Source organism: Lates calcarifer, linkage group LG6 (assembly GCF_001640805.2).
Source record: "Lates calcarifer isolate ASB-BC8 linkage group LG6, TLL_Latcal_v3, whole genome shotgun sequence".
NCBI lineage: Eukaryota > Metazoa > Chordata > Actinopteri > Centropomidae > Lates > Lates calcarifer.
In genome coordinates, this window is record NC_066838.1 from 22158465 (window position 1) to 22178433 (window position 19969).

The window sequence follows — 19969 nt, forward strand, 5'->3', positions numbered from 1 at the left end:
AGTACAGTATCTCTGGGCTCCATCCTCTCACTTTTCCGGGAGCTGGCACTCAAAAAACCCCCGGTGAGTCAACATCCTCTTCTCCTTCTCAGACAAATACTATACAGCTTTCAGCATTCCTGAAGCTCGGATGCAGCCTGAGTTTTCAGGAGGCCATGCTGATTTCATTTGCTCCGATATGGAGGGAGATGAGGCAATGTACTGCACTCTTGTCTGCCTGTACTGTGCAGTTCGGTTAGTGTGGACGTGGTTGTTTTATTTGTTCAGCATCCCCCTGGAACAGGCTGATCCTCACCACTTCCTGTCTTTGGAGACAGGAAGAAGTTACTGCCGCCAGTCTTATTCTGTCTACCCACGAGTGAACGTTTACAGGGCTGCACAATCCACACACAACACAAATCTATAGTTTGGGGTCTTTTTTTAAATGGGGAGATTAATGGTTTTGGCAAATAATCTGACTGGAATATTTAACTGTCATAATTTCTTGGAAAAGTTTTCCAACTGGGTCCACAGTGTGTTATAAAGATATAACCCCATGACACTTCCTGCTATTGTGTTTGAGGACTTTCTCTGTCTTTGTGTGCGCATTCGCAGCTGTCAGAGGTTTTATATTACAGAGGTTCAGTCTTCAAGCCTTAGATCCATGGGTGGGTCAAAAACAACCTGGCTGTTTTTTTGGCAATGTTTTCATGACAGAAATAGTTCATATTCCCACTATTCCTCAGAAATCTTTCCCTCTTTATTTTTCTTAGGCTTTCCAACTTTCCCTAAGTGGGTCACAAATTACCTGTAGGCATTTCCTTATTTCTGTCAGGTATAACCTAACACTACATTATTTACTCTCTCGATAGATAGATACTGAGGCAAAATCTAAAGAAAGTCAGGCAGGTGGGAGAGACAGGGCTTTAAAATGACAGCAGAATAAGAAAATGTAGGAACAAACTAGTGGAATTAGTTAATGAAGGGATGGATGAGCAGAGTGAAGCTCAAAACAATGGCACAATAGACTCAGTGCTTGTTAGCCTGCTCGCCTGTTAGCTTATTAGCACGTTAGCCCATTAGCTTGTTAGCCTTTTTACCCATTTGAAAAAACTGTAGGTTTTAATGATTACATGTATCTAATGAATTGACATTATACATGTCAGGAGTATAACATTTACACTTATTATATGAAATAGTGTTTGCAAATCAAATTAAGCTTCTATTTAGCTAGGTAACATTAGCGTCCTAATGTTGTAGCTATTTTAACCAGGTAGCTTAGCAGCTGTTTTAGCAGTTTACTACGTTTATACTCCCAGTAACATCTAAGTAATTGTTTAGAGCAAAAACATAACATAAACAAAATATCATGAATTCATTACTATCAAAAGTCATTTATTCTAATATTGGCAAATATTGTTCCACTTATGGTATAGTTGGTTCCAATAACTTAAGATTAATTTTAACAGCAACTTGATTGGACAAAATAGTTCTCCAAACATTTTCAGGCATATTTTTTTAATCTCTTCCCTGTGTGTGCTGTTTGTGTGAGAGAAGGTGGAAGCGACAGAACATCGGCAGGTGGTTCCTTATCTCAATTTATGTTCTCAAACATCATAAACCCTTCATGAAAAAGAGGAACTCGTTTGATAACTGAACTTTCAATCTGAGGCTTGTACACACATTATACTACGTGTGTCACATCCTGAGGAAAACCATCCCACACACCCCCAAAATCAAGAAAATAACCTGCAGATGATTAGGTTTAAATTAGATTTAACCCTCCAGATGTCCCACTTTATTCCAGATCTGCTACGGTACTAATGCTTTTGCAAGCAGAAAAGAAAAACCAGTGTTAATACAACACAGTTGCATGTGTGTTGTATTAAATCTAAGCCTATGATGCACCATTTCAGGATGTTTTTACGACCAACTAATATGTGAAAACAAAATACTTAAAAAAAAACAAATGAATCATTCATTCATCCCTAAATTTATTCTGAGATTAGCCACATGCAGCTGTTGTGTTTCCTGTGTTGGCATTAAAGTTTAACGGTCACAACTGCTGGACATCGTGAGCAGCAAAGGGGAATAAAAGCATATTCAGTAACACAGACTTTCACACCTGTCACGCTCTTAAAGAGGAAATTATTATGTGTGTGGGTGGATGATGGGTGAAGTAAGTTAAAGTCTTTGTAACTGGAGATAGCCACATGAAGAGATTAGGAATAGGAAATGTTGCTGCAGTAACTGAACACAGGATTCATTTTTTTCTGTGGGAGTTTGTTATCTTTGCAAACAGTTTCACCTCCAGTTACCTCCACTGCAGTTAAACACACATTGATCATCAGCCATCAAACACAAAACTGCAAAACAAAAAGCCACTGGACTTCACAACATCTTTGTTGACCCTGAGATTTAGCAGTCTAGCAGATCCTGACGTGACTCTCTTGGACCCAAAAGAATTTAAAACAGCTCTGCTTTATAATGAAAGAACATTTCAGTAAAACCCCATTTGAATTGCTCTTACCACTCATCCATTAAAGAGGAACTTCAACCATTTGCCATGGCACTTTAATCCAGTTAAAAGACAAATAAAAAACAAAGGAATGAAAGAAAGAGGCTGTAGGTTGGCTGGGTCAAGCTCCAGAAACACTGGATCCTACAGTTCTCATTATGCAGCATCTTTCATAAAGTCAAACCAGAACTTGCAGGTTTTGTTCAAGAAGTAAGAAACCCTCATTCAAAACCCTACTGACATTTGTAAATACTCTCATAGGTCAAATAATCCAGCCTTTCTCAACTGTATGTCATGTTGCTCACATTATATGTTTATATAAAGATAGCAGGTTTTTGAAAAGTAAGGTAAGTAAGGTGGTTGCAGATGAGAGAGAGGTGAAACATCATTGAAAAGTCAAATTGTCCTCAATTCAACTGTTCTTGGTTTAAAAACAGATTAGAACCAAAGGAAATGGGAAAAATGACTTCTGTTAAAATCACCAAAGTTTCCATTTCTTATGTCAAGTGTTGCAGAAGATGTTGATTTCTCACAGAAAATAGAGAGTAAACCCCAGGAATGTGTTTCATTTTTTCACTTCAACTCCTAAGTTTGACTCTTCATCTTCATCACAACTTCACCTAAATTTAGACGTATGGGCATGGGAAAAACTCTAACAAAGTCAAAGCTCCAGCAACACTTACATATAAAGAACAACTTGTGTGTGTGTGAGACCAGTGCGTCTCAGCTTGTGGTCTTCGTCAGAATCATCATTCCTCCACACAATAGTTGTTCTTTAGAGCACAAGTTATCAGACTTGCAAATGTTTCCTCCAGAGCCACAGAAGACACAAAATGACTGTTCTCACAAGCCGAATCGTATGTGTGCTTCATGACCAGTAAAATGTACAAAAGATCAGTTCAAAAAAAGGTTTGTAGTTAACAGATGTAACAGGAATCCACCAGACCCATAATTCATGTTTGGTGCAGCCCTATTTGTTGCTCTTAACATCTGTAAGAAAAGTTTTTATGAAACTCATCCTGTCAGTTCTCAGATCTGAAATACAGAACAATTTTCTAACAATGACGTCCAACTGATCACAAAACACACTACAACTGGTTTTCTTTTTCAGATTCATGCATGTTAAAGCTCCCCTCAGTTGTCTAAAAACACTGGCTATCCATGACTAAAAAGGGCAAAAAGTAAAATTCAAGTTTTGAAAAACATCCTTTGTTATTATTCAAATCCTTGGCTAATCTACTTAATCAAGACTGTGTGGGTGTCGTTTGATCAGATTTCATCAGCAGCCGCTGGTAACAAACAATCCCACGACTGTCTTCAGATTTTATTTTGATGCTTAACTTTGATGGAAATATGTGATATCGCGTTTCTCCAAAAGGCAACGGAAAAATCACAGATACAGACATCTTTCATGTTAAATACCAAAAAAAAGGTGTGATTCCATGTTTTTAAGATTTCTATTCATTCATATGTAAGCTGCTATTATTATATCTTGATGAATCTTCTGTTCAACAAGCACCAGTTAATATATCTTATGTTGAGAAATGCTCTTTGGATCTGTCCCGTGTTGCTACTGGAAAACATTTTATAGACTACGTCGAGCCGTTGATAAAATGCACAGCTGCTCAGTTCCTAAATAAGAGACTCTGGTTTTATAACGGTGTTGTCCATTAACAAGCTGTTGGGTGGAAATTATGAGCAGCAGCTCCAGGAAAGAGACTGTTAAAGCCACAGAGAGACAATATAACCTTTAAGGTATCTGCTCACTGCCGCTGCTGCTGCCTGGAAACCAAATGAAGAATCTTTATCTCAGGTGCAGATTATGAGGAACATCCATCACTTTGCATTTATTTCATTCTGTAGTTTTACAGTAAAGCTGATTCATCCAAGTCACGTCCCCTTTGTTGGCCACGTGTGCTGAACTTGTAGACGTTTCAGAGGTAAAGGACAGCTTTCATTCGTCTTCTGAGGCGGCCAAACAATCTCTACATCACAATATCACAATCAAAATGGAGTCTATCCCAGCTGACATTGGACGAGAGGCCCAACACATGTAGACAAACAACCATTCACACTCACATCTCAGGCAATTTAGAGTCACCAATCAACCTAACCTGCATGTCTTTGGACTGTGGGAGAAAGCTGGAGTCCTCAGAGAGAACCCATGAAGGCACAGGGAGAACATACACACAGGTGAACCGGGGCTCGAACTCCTGAGGCGACCACTGCACCACCGTGCTGCTTTGCATTATACAACACAAGTAAGATCAGGCCTTACCTGTCTCAGTACGCCACCCAAGTCTTGGCACAGGTCACAGTTAGCTTTCACCTCAACTACTGCAGTGTGTTTTTGGCAGGCCTCCCTTCACAGACAGTGAAACCCTCGCAGATGGTCCAGAACACGGTGGCCTGTCTGGTCCTGTCCTCTGCACCCATCTACTTGAACTCAATCATACAGACCTACGCTCCTTCTCTTCCTTTAAAGATTGTCATCTGGCATTGCCACCCCTGCATACAAGGTAATCATAGCCCAGCCTGTTCTCGTTGGTGCTGGAACGAGCTCCTGAATGCTATCAGAGCAGGAGTGTCCCTCTCTATCTTCAAGAATCTCTTCAGAGACACCTCCTCTCCTGACACCTCTAACATGCCTAACTAACACTTACTCTGCACTTCTTTAATTCATCTCCCTGCACTTTGCCTTATTTAACAAATTTAGTGCTTAATGCTTACTTCAATGTCTTCTGTTGCACTGAGACTTCAGCGTTGTCCCTCACTTACAACTCGTTTTGGATATGTAAATGTAACACGTCTAGTCTAGTGTGGTGCTTGCTTACTTCACTGCATTGTACCGTTTCTCTGTCTTAGTTAAACTTGTGCTCTGACAGGCAAATATGGAGATAATCACATGTGTATAATGCTGTCTTTTTTTAACCTTGCAGTCAGCTGTATTCTCTTATCTTTATGGTGGATTTCCGGCACATTTGTCACCCACATCCTGTGCCTTGACGGCCCACGCAAGCTCATATCCCTCTATCAGACACAACAGACACGACTCCAAAAACCAGACACTGACGCTTTATGAAGCCAAAAGTTTCCTCTTTTTTTTTTAACATTATTTCTGCTTCTGACTGATTAATTTATTGTGTGTGAAAATAAATGTTGTGGTTTTGTCTGGTGCCTTCTTCTGTCTGTACGCGAAAGGCACAAACTTCCAACCGCTTCCTTATTTTTAACCAAAAAGAACATCTGCACTGATCCATTAGTTTGACCAGAGGCACTAACGGCCCATCAGAGACTGTGACGCACGCGATGCTTGAGACATAGCAGTCTGGTCAGAGCTGTTTCACCACAGAGGCTTGACTGTGTCCTACAGGCCCCCCTCTGCTTCCTCTTTTCAAAGCTCATACCTCATCACAGTGACAAGCGGTAACAGGACTGGACCAACCGGCACTTCTTTTTTTTTTCCAGCTGTGTCCTGATTCTGCAAAATTCAGTGATCAAAACTTCAGATCCATTCAGATATCCTTTGATGATTTCACACAGGCCTTAAGCTCATGATATTCTCGATCTTATTCCCAGAGGAGATAACATTTTTCTCTTGTGTCGACTCATTCACTGAGGAACAGAACATCTGACCCAGTAATCAGCATGAAGTTGCATGTTAAGAGGCAGAACAGGTTGGCTACCCAAAAAAACTGGTGCAAAGAGAGCAGGAAAATTAGTTCATTTTACCATTTGTTTTTCATTTTTGCTGTCCTGAGTGAGGAGGTTTCTTTTTAGACACCAGCACAGTTGTTCATTATGTCTTTTTTGGTGCGTGCTAACGACTTCAAACTGTGGAAAAAACAGCTCGAGAAGCAGGAGCTGACCTCAAAATGAAGTTCTCTGTCAAACCTGCTGCTGTGCAAACAGAACACATTCACCTTTTAAGCTTTGAGTGGTGTTTTTAGCAGCAGGACGAGATTCAAACATTTACAACAGTAATATTGACTGGCCAACCCCCCCTGTCCCAACCTCCCACTGGGTTAATTGCTGAGCACCAACTGCACCCTCCTTGTTTAGGCCCCTGTGTCTCTGCTAAATGGCCCTTTCACACATTGTTTCTAGGGAAGCATCATCTTGACTAATTATCCCCTCGTTATGCGCTCAGCCCATTCGATCTAAACCCATGTTTCAAGCATCAGCAAGCTCACATAACAATCCCTTATGTCGTTGTCCTTTCCAGCCCACCCCTCCTCCTCCTGCCTCTCCTGCTCAAAACAGTCAGAGGAGAGCATGAAGAAGAAGAAGGGCCCGGCTCGAACACATGGCCCGCATACCATCGCTCACCATCATCCAACACTCTTGACGCATCTGTGAATGAGCGGTGGAGGACAAAAGGGATCAACGCTGCAGAGCCAACGGAGAGAGTGACCACCATGACCTCATGGGTCAGCTGGGAGCCAGGAATGAAAAGACTCCAAGCAACCCCCGCCCCAACTCACACACACACACACACACAGCGAGCCTCTTGGACAACTGAAGCCGCCATGGGAATATGGGAGCGTGGAAGAGGAGGAATCAGCACTCGCCTGCAGGAGCTGAAAGAAAGTGGTTGTGTTTGGAATTCTGGGTCATGCCTTTCTCCGCACATTCCTCGTCGTTCTCCCAACAATAAACAGCGTCAGAGCCCGATACAAGAGCCTCCATTCTGGATACCTCGCACCACAGACGGGCCTCAAACCATCCGAAACCGCTCGGCAACCTCCAAAACTCTGGTGATAACATTCTTAACTGGAGGAAAAAGTTGAAGACTCGCTATATTTAACAGCACCACGTGCAGAAGGTCACATCTCAGCTGGGGGAAATTACAAACAGACTGTGTGTACACTCGAGGTCTGAGCACTAATTTAAGTTTGGGAGCTACAATTCCCACAGACAGTTGTGGCTTTCTTGCAAGATCTGCACGAAATAATGTTCCATAAGTTATTTTTAGGAAGCGTGACTTGAGCAGAGAAAATAAAATAAGACCAGTCTGAATCATCTTAGAGCAGATATCAAAATGGCACAGTCACATTTATAACAGGTCATTTATTCAGCTGTCAAAATAAAAGTCTTGCATGCAGTAAAAACTGAAAAAGGCTTCATTCTGTACATAAACCAAACATGTTAAAATAAATAAATAACTTAAAGAACAAAACAAATGAAAACAAAAAAGTTATGTACAGCTGTGAAACACTGAACTCTACTGAAAGTAGCCAAATGTTCGTTGGTCTAAATCAAACAAGGAGAGGTGCAACAGCAGAACCTTTACACTTTGGTCTCAGTTTCTTCACTCTTTAGGGCAGCTTGCTCTGATTTCTTTGGCAGTTTATTCTGACAGTCACTGGTGCTTTAAGTCTTTGAAGTTTAGGTGTCTGCCGCTCACAGTTTGCTCTCCTCCTCCTCCAGCGGTCGGTTCAGCCCAGGGATGAATTTGAGGAGGCGTCTGCGGAAGCTTTTCTGTTTGGGCTTCCTCTGCAGTGAGTTGAATCCTCCCTGCTTCTCACCCGAGGCGGACGACGACAACGACGGCGGCGTGGATCCTCTGACGTAGCTGCGCGTGCTGGCGCTGCGGGTCAGATGCGTCTTGGCCGTGGTGAAGAGCTCGCTGGCCGGTCGGAGGCGCTGCTGCCTCTGTGGCTGCTCTTTCTTTTTGTCTGCGCTGCCGTTGACTGAATCCTCGCTGCCGTCCGCCTGGTACAGGCAGGTCTGGTACAGAGGGTCGTCCTCGGTGGCCGTGCTGAGGAAGCTGGCGCTGCTGCTGGTGCTGCCGGTGCCGCGGAGGGCTCTCTGAGCGGCGGGGCTGGGGGCGCCGAGGCTGCCGTACACACCTGCTGACTCCAGGGACTCGTACACTGCAGCATCACTCATTACTATCCCTGCAGGAGAGAAGGGCAGAGTCAGGACAGTAGACTACCACCAGTTGTATCACTGAACATACAGGAGAACAGGGCATTTCTTGGTTTACTTTTGTTGTTGTTTTGTCTGCTGTGAATGCAAACTTCTTCCCCTCAAAGAAAAAAAAAATCTGGACCTTTTGACATATTTTAATCCCTGTAAAACAAGTGTTGACCCTCCTGGTGAAATAAAGTGAACTGAACTGAGCTGATATGACACAATATCTCAGTTAACCTACCGTGAACAAGCCTCTGCTCCTGCACCATCAACGACCGATACTCATCCCATTTCTCATGAAGAGTTTGCTAAAGAGGAAGACAGATGCATGTTCAATGACCGAGACAAGAAAACCACAACATACAGTGAAGTCACACTTCAGGTGAACTGATCAAAACAAATGCTCAACTATATGTTGCGTCAAGGGGAATGTTCTCAAACGTCACAACAGTACATGTGAAACAGGCAGAAAACTCCATCGACAAATAACAGGAGTTACAGGCTAAAACCAAGGGGCTAAAAACAGGAAGATGAGAAGTGAGAGGGTGTTCCCAAACACCACGAAGTGACAGGCTAACTAATATGAATATGATTGTTATCAGTGTTGATCATGGTGATTTAGGTAGTCCCCTTTTTCAGTCAGTGTTTTGGTTCTTTGTGTGTCTACTCAGGGTTCATCACTATATCCTATTTAGCGAGGATTCAACATCTGACATTTTCATCTCACGCACAAAAAGCAGCAGCAGGTTAATCTTTAAAATGTTGGATTAGTATCTCAGAAAGCGGCTGTGCTGCAGCAGATCAGAGCGGGACAGCTGCTGTAATCTTGGGGGAAAGCTCGCTCACTTGAGCCACTTTGCAGGAGCGGCTTTTTTAACAGCCATGAGTGAAGAATGTCTGCAGCTTGCTGGAAAAACTGCTGATGAAACAGGTGGTGCTGCCGGGGGAGACAGGTGTGGAGGGAGTCGGGGCAGGGAGGTGGTGTCTATATCTAGCATGTTAACGTAATATGTGTGTGTGTGTGTGTGTGTGTGTGTGTGTGTGTGTGTGTGTGGCTGGTGGACACACAAACAGGCTGACTCACTGCTGACAAACACTGAAAAAAAAAAAAAAACCTGCAGCGATGTTAAAAAGAAAAACCCACCTTCAGATACTGCAGCCGCGCCTCCAGCTCCGCTTTTCGGATTGAGTCACTGTAAACTGTCTCCAGCCTGTAAGTGAAAAACCAGAAGGCAATAAGCTAATGAGCGTAACAGGAAGCACTTATAAAAACTACAAGGGCAGAAAACAGTGATCTTTAAAAAGAGCAGTTCGACCATGTAAAAGCTTCTTTTCATGAGACAGTTTACGAGAGAGAGAGAGAGAGAGAGAGGGAGGGAGGAACACATATACAGTTTCCACTTCACGTGAGTTCCCCCGACTTATAGACCTCGTTTTCACCCTAACAGTTTATATGGACTTGAGTTGTAAGTATAATTTGATGATGTCAGTCTATAAAGTCTGTGCCCACACTGGCACTCTGATGCGGTTCACCTCACTCCTTTAGCAGCAGCTCTCAAAGCTCACAGTCGGGGCCTCGCTAACTGTCCTTTTAATCTTTTACAAGCAGGGAAGGAGGGTGAGGAAGAGTGTGTGGTTCAAATTAAACATCCACTCAGCAAACTGACAGATATCGAAGCATGATTTTATTCTTTCAGTCTTCAAAATGTTGTGAGAAAAGTTGATGTCTGCCAGTTATTTGTTGACTAATCGACTGAGAATGTGCCTGTGGTGACTCTAGGTCTTCAAATTTCTGTCCAACCACCAATCTAAAACTCAAAGATATTCACTTCCCTATGATATATTTAAAAAGAGAATGTTAAAAAAATAACTCAAAATAGTCAGGTCAAGCAGCAAATTTTTACATTTCAGAAGCTGAAACCAGCAAATGTTTTAAGCTAAGTTAAGCCAGTGGTTGTCAATTTTTTTTCTGTCATTTTCCCCTTTGGAAGCCAAAAAAAACAAAAATCATGCCCCTCCCAACGTCCACTGACCATCAACAATACCTGAGTTTTATTTTTTAGAATAATACCTCATCTTTTACTCATTTTACTCTGGAGTTACAGTTGATAAAAAAATGAAAAATCCAGCTTCAACTTTGCCCAAACTTCTATAGATTTAATGAACTAAAGACACAAATGAAGTAGACTTTGAGACGTTTCTCTTGTAATTTACATGTCATGTTGTCCTCAGAGTAAATCTAACAATGCTGATAGAACCAGAGGACTCATCTTTGTTCCCACATGAATTTAATTCTTTCACTTCCAGAAGCTCTTCATAACTTCACCGTGGCTTTACACCTCCCAGTTGAGTTGAACTATTAATTGCTAATTAAAATAGCTGGTAAGGTTCTATCAGATAAACAAACATCTACGGCTGCTGTTGTTGTTTTCTGTGCGTCTGTGTACCTGAGTGTGTTGCCACAGGCCCTGATGAGCTGAACGATCTCTTTGTGCCGAAATCCCTCCACGGAGGCCTCGTTCACACTTGCGATGGTGTCCCCTGTAGAAACACACACACACAAGAACGCAACATGTGTGTTAACCAGCAGCCAGGATGCTCTTCAATCCTCTGTGGCTTCAATTACTGCAAGCTGCAGCCAACTGAGGCCTGTTTGATTCTAAATGAAACCTCGACACATGTGCAAGGCAAATGTGGAAGGGCCATGCATATGTGCAGTCGTGGCACACGGCTCATCACTGAACTGAAGTCACCTCATGTGTAAAGAAACAGCCATATAGAGGGGCTGCAGCTAACGATTGTAATGAATCTGCCAATCATTTCCTCAATTAACTGCTTATAAAACATTAGAAAACGCTCAAGATGACTCATGAAATGTCTTGTTTTGTTTTTACTATGATGTAAGATAAGGAAAACTTTCATTAGGCAACAGGGAACCATTATGTTTTTGTCATTTTCACTTGAGAGATGACCATCGCTGCAGCTTCACTATACTTTTTATTTGTTTATCTATGAGCATCACATCGTTCCACTTCAGCAGAGGTAGAACGGCATGAACAGTGGCGTTATTAGATATGGTGTGGACTCTGATGCGTGACAGTGGCCTTTGGTTTCAGCACAAAGCCTGTTTTCCCTTTTCAAAAACAGCATCTTGCTTCACGAGATGAGGTCATTGTGTTCACGGGGGGAACAATAGAGCGAGCATGCGAGGAATGTAGGAAGTGAAACTGAAGTGACATACGCGGCAACATTTTTTTTTTTTTTTGAGACACACAGGCTGAGAGCTGAGCGCTGACTGAGCGGTCACAAGTGTGAAAAGTAGAGATAATTTATAGAAGCTGAAGTTGAAGACCGCTGCTGCTTTAGTGAGACAATGAGAGCTGCTTCTTCTCATCTCACATTTACTGATATTTTCTTGTGAATGTTTCTTCATTTAAAATCACTGATGCACTGCTTCTGTCTTTTTTTTTAAAACCAAACAGGATGCAAGACATGTTTACCAAATAAAAATGACACCTCCTTTAAAATTGGCATTTGAGAGGATGTCTTTGCTTTGCTCTCTCTGGCACACTGGTGAGAGGAGCTGCCAAGTAGGTGTTGGCTGAAATAGCCGCTCACTAAGTTGTTGTTGTTGACTGGAAAATGAGTAGGCACGCCGGTCATGTTTGTACTTCCCTAAACAGCCGGCTGAAACTCATGGGTGATTTTGTTGACGTACGGTGTCAGCTGGCAAACACAAAAGAGGACAAGCTGAACCAAAACCTCCTGTCATGCTCACTTCCCCTCGGTGTCTATTTCAAGTATTTTCCAGGTTATTTCGGGCTTAGATACGGCTCAAACATTTAAACAAAAAGAGGAATTCAAACACAAACTCACCAACTTTAAGTCCTGCTTGCTGGGCCGGGCTGTCGCTGTGCACTTTACACACAAACGTACACATCTCCACTGAGTTCTGGTCCTGATGGTGGAGACCGTAAGTCTGAAAGAGACACAGCAACAAACACTGAAAATAGGAGAATGGAAAAAGCTTTTTAAATACACCCTTTCCTTCCTTATTCTCATTGAACTGTCTTACAAAATACAATTGATGTCACAGTTTTGAAATACGGCGGCCCTACAATGCAATACTGATAAACCGCTGAGCGACACTGTGAGGAAACCGTGACGGACAGTGCAGGAAACCAGATTGTATCTCTGAGCATGCCAAGACGTGGCACAAGCATGCAAAGTGAGAGGTTTGCTGCTCTCGTCTAATAAAACAAAAACCACTGGTCGGGTCTTTTTGTAAAGCTGACTCTGAAATCAGCTTCTTAGAAACAGTAGAAATAGCAGCTCATATTAACAGATGCTGAAAACTGTTGTAACTATATGAAATCTTTCATGGTGTACGAGCGCCTTCGAAGGAGTACAACCAACGATTTTCTCCTTGTCTCATGATTAACTTTCTTTATCCACTGATTAATAATTTGGTCTATTAAACTCAAAGGTTTCTGAGTTGTGTTGTGCTTTACCACGAGCAAAAAAATAAACAAAATCACTGAATGAAAATGTCTTGTTTTGTTCGATCAATGCAAAAGTATTGTGTTCATAATGATACAAAGCAGAGAGCTTCAACCTGAAAAGAGTTTGGATTTCATTATTAATTAGTGAAATAGTTGTAGACTGATGTCCTGCCGAGCAAACAATTGTTCTGAAGATGAAGAAGGAGAGCGATAGAAACCGAGGACCTCAGATGGACATTCACCGGATCGAGAGAGCTGTGGTCAGACTGGGACAGAAATTCCTCTGGTACCGACTTTATGGATTTTTTAGGGTCCACCTGCACACCAGGATCTGCCCTGGTAGTTCCTGTTGGCTGGTCTAAGTATGGAGAGAGCTCCAGGACCTGACAGGGCTCAAAGCCAACAGTCAGTTGGCATTATTCCTACTGGATCAGTTACTAACAAAACCTGTTTACTTATTAATAAAACCAATCGTTTAACTTTTGCCTTTGTAATCACAGAGATCCGGGTTTCTAGTTTGCCATGTCGCTAATGCTACCGCTAACTGCCAGAGAAAAACAAATGGTTTCATCTGATGATCAAATGAACAGTGCATCAACATTAGTACCACATGCTAGGAGGGGGAAGGTTGTCTATTATCACTTTAAGTACATTTAGATAATAGTACTTTGTGTTTAAGCACCTGAGTATCACTTTGAATGCAGGACTTTACCTTGGAGCAAAGTATTTTACCAAGTGACTGATCTCAGTTCTTCCTCCTCCACTGAGGACTCTAATATTTTGTTGTCTTAGAAACAGTATTTGTTGCTTCCGTGTGTATTTGCATGCTTTCTTCCCTGTTTCAGTCACCACGGTTTCTCTGCAGAAGGTCATAGATAGACTTCTCCCTGTCACACGACTGTCAGTCAGTCAGTCAGTTATCATGCTGCTGCTGCTGCATGTCTGAGGGAGTCTGAGACTCAGCAAACAGACAAAAACAATGAGTGTCTCGTAAAATAACATGCAAGCTATCAAGCTTTCCATCTGCTCCAGTCAAGTGTTCCTATTAAAACATGAATCCAACTTGGATGAGTTTGTCTTATGGAAATTTGCAATGATTCAGATCTGCCTGTGTCTGAGCCTGCTGCTGGTTCAACGTGAGCTTCCTACTCAGCGGCCTGAAAGATAAACACAGAACCATGCAAATAACACAGAAACGCAAATATCACATTTACATGCTGGCTCCTCAGCTCAATTATTAACATAACAGACACAGAGGGAGGAAAACCACCACGACAAAAAAAATAAAAAAACGCAAGACTCCAAACTCATCTGAGTGTTTTTCTGTTGACCGTCATGATCTCACTTCCTTCTGGCCACAGGCAGGCAGGAAGGGCGGCAGCCTCCAAACAAAACCAGAAATAGAACAATATATATTTTCCGCCGTGCAGTATTTCACTTCTAGAAACTTAAACTGACCAACAAAGCATTACAAAATCCACATTATCGTAAACAGACCCAAGATTCAAACGAGGCAAATTAGCATTTAATCATTGCCTTGAAAACTATTTAAAAAATGAGGGGCCTGTGTAACAGAGTTGACATTGTGAGGCAACGCTTCAGGGAGACATGAGCAGCAGGGCGAGAGAGATCAGAGAGATATTGAGGTCAAATGTGCGAAGCTTCTGCCTGCTGAGCGGGATGAGAGTAAAGCAGGTATTACATGGGAAGCGTGTGAGTAAACCACACAGCTTAAAATACAGACGCTGGGAGACCGGGGGGGAAAAAAAACCACACACATCTCCTCTTCTCTCGAGTCATGGGACTAACATCAACAAGTTATTTGACTGATGCGTGACCTTTCACCTCCGCCAGCGCAGGCAAATGCTCGGATTAAGAGATTTACAGGACAAGATGTACATCCTTCAGTCACTCAAGTTTCATCTGTTGACAGAGACGTGGCCGATCGGGGAAAATCCTGTTAAATGGCACTCACAAGGTTTAGTAATCCGCTCCCATATCCCACTGTTAATCCTCTTACCTGGATCTCAAAGCCAAACGTCTCCTCTTCATTTTTCTCCAGGACCACCACCTTCCTGGAGGAAAGAAAGACATTTGTTTTGGGGTTTTTTTTTTGCAGCTGAGCAAACTCTTTCCTGTATTTCCTGCAGGAGATCACAGGATCACTTGTTTAATATCTTTTAATTTCCTCCTAAAATCTGAATCTTCCTGTAAAATTAATGTGATGATTTCTATGATCCTCGGAGACAGGAAAACTTTCAGACAGAGCTGCAACACTTGCTGGATTAACTGACAGGTCAATCAAGAGAAACATTTATTAAGGGCTGCAACTAATGATTATTTTCATTATTGATTAACCTGCTGATTATTTGTTTTGTCAATTATTTGTTTAGTCTGTAAAATGTCAGGAGACATAATCACAAGGTCCAGTGTCTACAGATTATTTTGCCTGACCAACAAAGTAAAACCCAAAAATATTCAGTATAATGAAAAATACGACTCATTTTTTGGCATTTTTGCTTTAAAAATGTTTTTAAACGATTGTGAAAAACATTGAAAATTAACTGTCTGACCATTTGTTGTGGGTCTAAATTGATTAATGCTGAAAGTTTGATGGCTGCAGGTTCTCAAATTGTGAGAATTTGCTGCTTTTCTCTGTCTTACATTATAATAAATTGAATTTTGAGGGGGTCAAACTGCTGGCTGGACACAACAAGACAAGATTTATGACCAATTTATAGACCAAATGTTTAATTGATCAATCAAGAAAACAAGCAGCAGATTATTCAGTAGTGAAAATAATGCCCTGGGATATTTTTATGCATGAAAAAGAACCCAAAACCTCATATCAAAACAGAATTAAAGCTGAAAATATATGGAATTTTAGAGCCTTTCCATCATTTAAAGCCTCTAAGAATCATTTATAAGGGCGACATCAAAAATCCAAGACCAATATCAGAGAGAGTAAACAAGAAAGTAAACATATCCATCTCTGGATTCCTCTCTTTAGTGTGTGACTTTAACTAAATTGCATTACAAGATAACTGCTCGCTGCACAGGACTTCCTCTGTTGTCCAGCAGCGTCTGGACGTCAGAGGCAAAAGTCCAGCACAAGAGTCTTGACGGTCTGAGACTAAATACATGGAAATTCATGACAAACCTCAAGCATATCATACATAACAATGACTGCTCATCACTGGAGAGCACTGTTTGAATGAGGGCCTTTCACTCTGAGGTGAATCAGTGTGAAGACAGAAGGGGAAGGTTCAAGGATAAATGTCAGTGACTGATGGGAGACAGTACCTTTGTGGTTCTGGTGACTGTGTTAGGGGTTTCCACTTCTGCAACCCACCACCCTGCAAAGAGGAAACGAAAGAAGTCGTGAAGTGTGTCTGACACCTGCGTTGCGTTTAATGCCTGATTACTCATGAGGGTAACCCCCCAACGCTTCCTGGACACACCTACTGTACACATCAACCTGTGCGCTGTGTGTTTGTATTTTCAAGCCACTGGGCTATTGTGCTGGTACAGAAGAAGCACGCGCCCTGAAACCAGAAATACACGTCTGGCTGCTCTTTGTTTACGACAAAGCAGATGACGACCTCAGAGCAGCTAATTATAGCAATAATTACGAACTAAATCAGCTGCCTACAGGCACTCACACTGTTATTGTAGCTGATGATTTAAGATGATTTAGAGCAGTTTGCACAAATTCCAGCCTGTTAAAAGAACCAAATAAGACACAGTGGTGAACACTCACAATAACTGCATTGAGTGAAAACCCAAGTTAACAGAAGGTCGGGACCCAGCCCTACCTGACTGTGTAAATAAGGAAGGTATCTGTCCAGAAGGCTCCACTAAATCACTTACAATCAATCCACCTCTGTTCCAACTCAATCATTTTCAAATGCTGCGCCCATGAAAGGCCGCTTTGTGCCACAGCCTCTCTGGGTAGTAAAATGTTGCTTTCTTTATGTCCCAACACTTACAGAATTGCCCCCCCCGCACGTCCCCGTCTCAATGAGTGCATTTATTCCCAAATATCCACAGAGACTGAACGGGGGCAGCCGGAGCAGGAGCTCCATCCCCGTGTCTGCACAATGCACTGTTGTGGCCGCTCACTCCAGCTACTCAACACTTGTAGTATTGTAGGTTAGTGGATGATAACTGTGCCTCTCTTTACAGTACACTGCCGCACATGTCTGCTTTGAACCGGTCTCCGAGTGGGACGCCAGAAACTCCAGAAGGAAATGAAGCTACGGTTTTAAACAACTGAGCTTTATGGAGAGACACAGTGGCAAGGAAACGTCTGTGCAAATGTTCAGCCAGTATTACGCAACATCAACTTCTTGACCATCAGAGAGGAAGGCGGTCAGTCCCGGAAACTCAAATATTTCCAAACTAATCCAGGCTAAAATGTTGTTATTGAGTTAAAGCGATCTGGTTAAAATGATTGATTTGATTATCTTTGATCAAGTTATCCTCAGTGCGCTCTTATTTTGAAGGAGAGACGACATGAGAATAGTTAAGACTCAAAACAATTATTATCAAAAAGCAGATTCAGTTGTTCCACAGCTCAGGAGTCAGTTGATTTAAGTAACTCTAACAAACATTTTAACATTCAAAAGACACATTTCTATCTTAGTGATCATGAGCAGAGTTTTGTTTCTTTTTTTATTTTCTGTCTCTTCTCATTCCTGTCGTTGTTGTATATTTAATTTCACAATAAACTGTGAAATTAAATTGTGATGAGTCCATTAAAAGCCTAACATTTCCCCTGCTATGCACATGTTCTTGTCTTAAATCAGTCCCGACCACATGAAGGACTGGGACCCTGGTGTACCTGACAGAGCGTAAATCAGACTCAGTGTTTGGGTGGTCCACACTTGCCCCTGGACGGGCACTTACTACTGTTGACTCTCAGTGAGATGCCCTCTGTGGATAAACTGTGAACAGTTTCTTTTAAGAGACACATTTAACCCCAAAAAACAAACCTGAGAGAACTTCATCTGGGTAAATTTTTGCTGTTGAACATGAGTTTGTAAACACTTCATGAACTCTCTGGCCGCTCTTACAGATCCTCCTCCTCCTCCTCCTCCTAACATGTGTAATAATCATTAAATTGCTTTATTTAATCTGTTTAGCCGAGCTAGTCATTGGAAATCATTTAAAGCACAGTCCCAAAAACTGTAAGAAAAATCCTAGACATGGGAGTGGACATGATTTGATGCTAATAAATTTAGTTATTCTGCCTCTTAAGTTGAGAAACCTGACATTAAGTCTGATATCAACAGTTAAAACAAACAAACAAAAAAACAAAACAAATCAAAATTAAACAAATAGAAAATATCTTCTGGCAGAGAATACTGTTAGCTTAAATTTACAGGACCCAATGAATGAGGACACAGGCACATTATTGTCCCCTTCCAGATAAATGTGTGATTAACTGTTGAAACAAAAGTGTTAAAATTAGACTTTTTTTTTACCTTTTTGAAGTTTCTGGGCAGCGTCCCACCAGAGTAAGCCAGAGTCTTGTAGTTGTAAACCTCCGAGGAGTTGGTCGGTAAGTCCATAGTCCTGCAACTGTCTGACTTTGACGACGGGAAATAAATGTCGTTGTCTTGAGATGCGGGTCCAGTCTCCGGCCCGCTGGAGTTCACTTTTTTGAGCCTCCTGAAAGTCATGTTGAGCTCATGTGCGAGCGCTGAAGAGTTGACGAGAATGAAATAAAAAATGAAAACGAAAAATAAAAAGTGTTGTGGTCCTCCAGCACGGAGTGAAAGCAGCCGGGGAAGATGCTGACTGAGTTGTGAGCCTCAGCGTGGAGCCGCCTACAATTTCACTTCAGTGTTTCTGGTGAATAAAAACCTGGAGGCGGGGACTTCTGATGTGAAGGACACAGATGAGTGCCAATAGCAACGTGACTGCTGCTTTCAGGTGCACCTCGGACCTTTCTGTTTCACGTTCCGGGAGCGTGATGTGAGATGCTGGGAATGTTTTTGTTCCCGGAGTCTTGAATGCAGCAAACAGTAATGGTTTTATTTAAACAGTTGAATCAAAGGGAACTACTATACATTTATTTCTTTCGTCTAACGTCTTCAGCATATTAATATGAATAATTCTGACATATATATGTATTATAATATATGGTTTTGTTTTTCTTTAACATTACGATTGTATATAATCATTTTAGGCTATCGTTTTAATCATTTTATTCATTTTTAAAAGAAAAAATGTGAAGATTTTCTGCGTGTCTCTGTTTTATATCATTGTTAATTTAATATTTGGGATTTTTTGCCCTGTTGCGGAGACAAAACAAGACATTTGAACGTCACACCACCTTGGGATTTTAGAAAGAGTGATGGATATTTTTCACTTCACTCCACTTTTTCACTCAGAAAATAATCAGCACATTGTTGATTGTTGATATAAACTTAATTTGTGAGTAACAGTTCCTGTTATAGCTCCATATATTCAGCACAACATTCATCCTCTGTGGAGCAGGTCCTGATTTAAATCCTAGTTTAAGTTTTACTCCATTCAAAAATGAGATTCACTTGGATGTTTCCGGTTCACGTGCAGAGTTTGACACTGGATGGTTGTTTTTAAATTCATCTGCTTGACTTATGTGAGTGTGATGTAGAAATCTGAAACCCCCTGGACCCTGAGCATGGACTGTTAGTCAAGTAAAAGACATCATGTGTTTAGCATTCAAACTTTTGCATATTCATTGGATGCTGAACTTGTCTTTTTGAGAAGAAGTTAGAAGACTGAGAAGAAAATTACTGAACTTTTACTTGTTTTAAATTCAGTCTTAAAATGTGTCCTGATGTGACTTCACTGAAATGGAGCAGTCCTGTGCCACATATGTGACATAGCACTTAAAACTGGCGGCTTACTTCATATGCAAACAGTTGTGTGTAGATAACTCTGACCAGCAGCTGTTGGCAAAGTCTCCAAACATATGCGATCAAGTCAGTTGTCATGATTTGTCCGACAGCACTTGATTGCAGCATTTGTTGCTGGCAGACCAACTATGAATGTGAAGGTTTAG

General features: G+C 41.6%; 1 protein-coding gene across 1 annotated transcript; it reads right to left on the bottom strand.

Moving 5' to 3' along the window:
• Window positions 1-7547: 7547 nt before the first annotated feature.
• Window positions 7548-18767, bottom strand: tamalin (trafficking regulator and scaffold protein tamalin). Its single transcript, XM_018678199.2, has 8 exons — window positions 18402-18767; window positions 16219-16271; window positions 14936-14990; window positions 12290-12392; window positions 10861-10954; window positions 9558-9624; window positions 8655-8721; window positions 7548-8397 (listed from the first exon to the last, which is right to left on the bottom strand). Exons 1-8 carry the CDS (start codon window positions 18597-18599, stop codon window positions 7901-7903), a joined length of 1134 nt encoding a protein of 377 aa, XP_018533715.1. The 5' UTR covers window positions 18600-18767; the 3' UTR covers window positions 7548-7900.
• Window positions 18768-19969: the final 1202 nt, after the last annotated feature.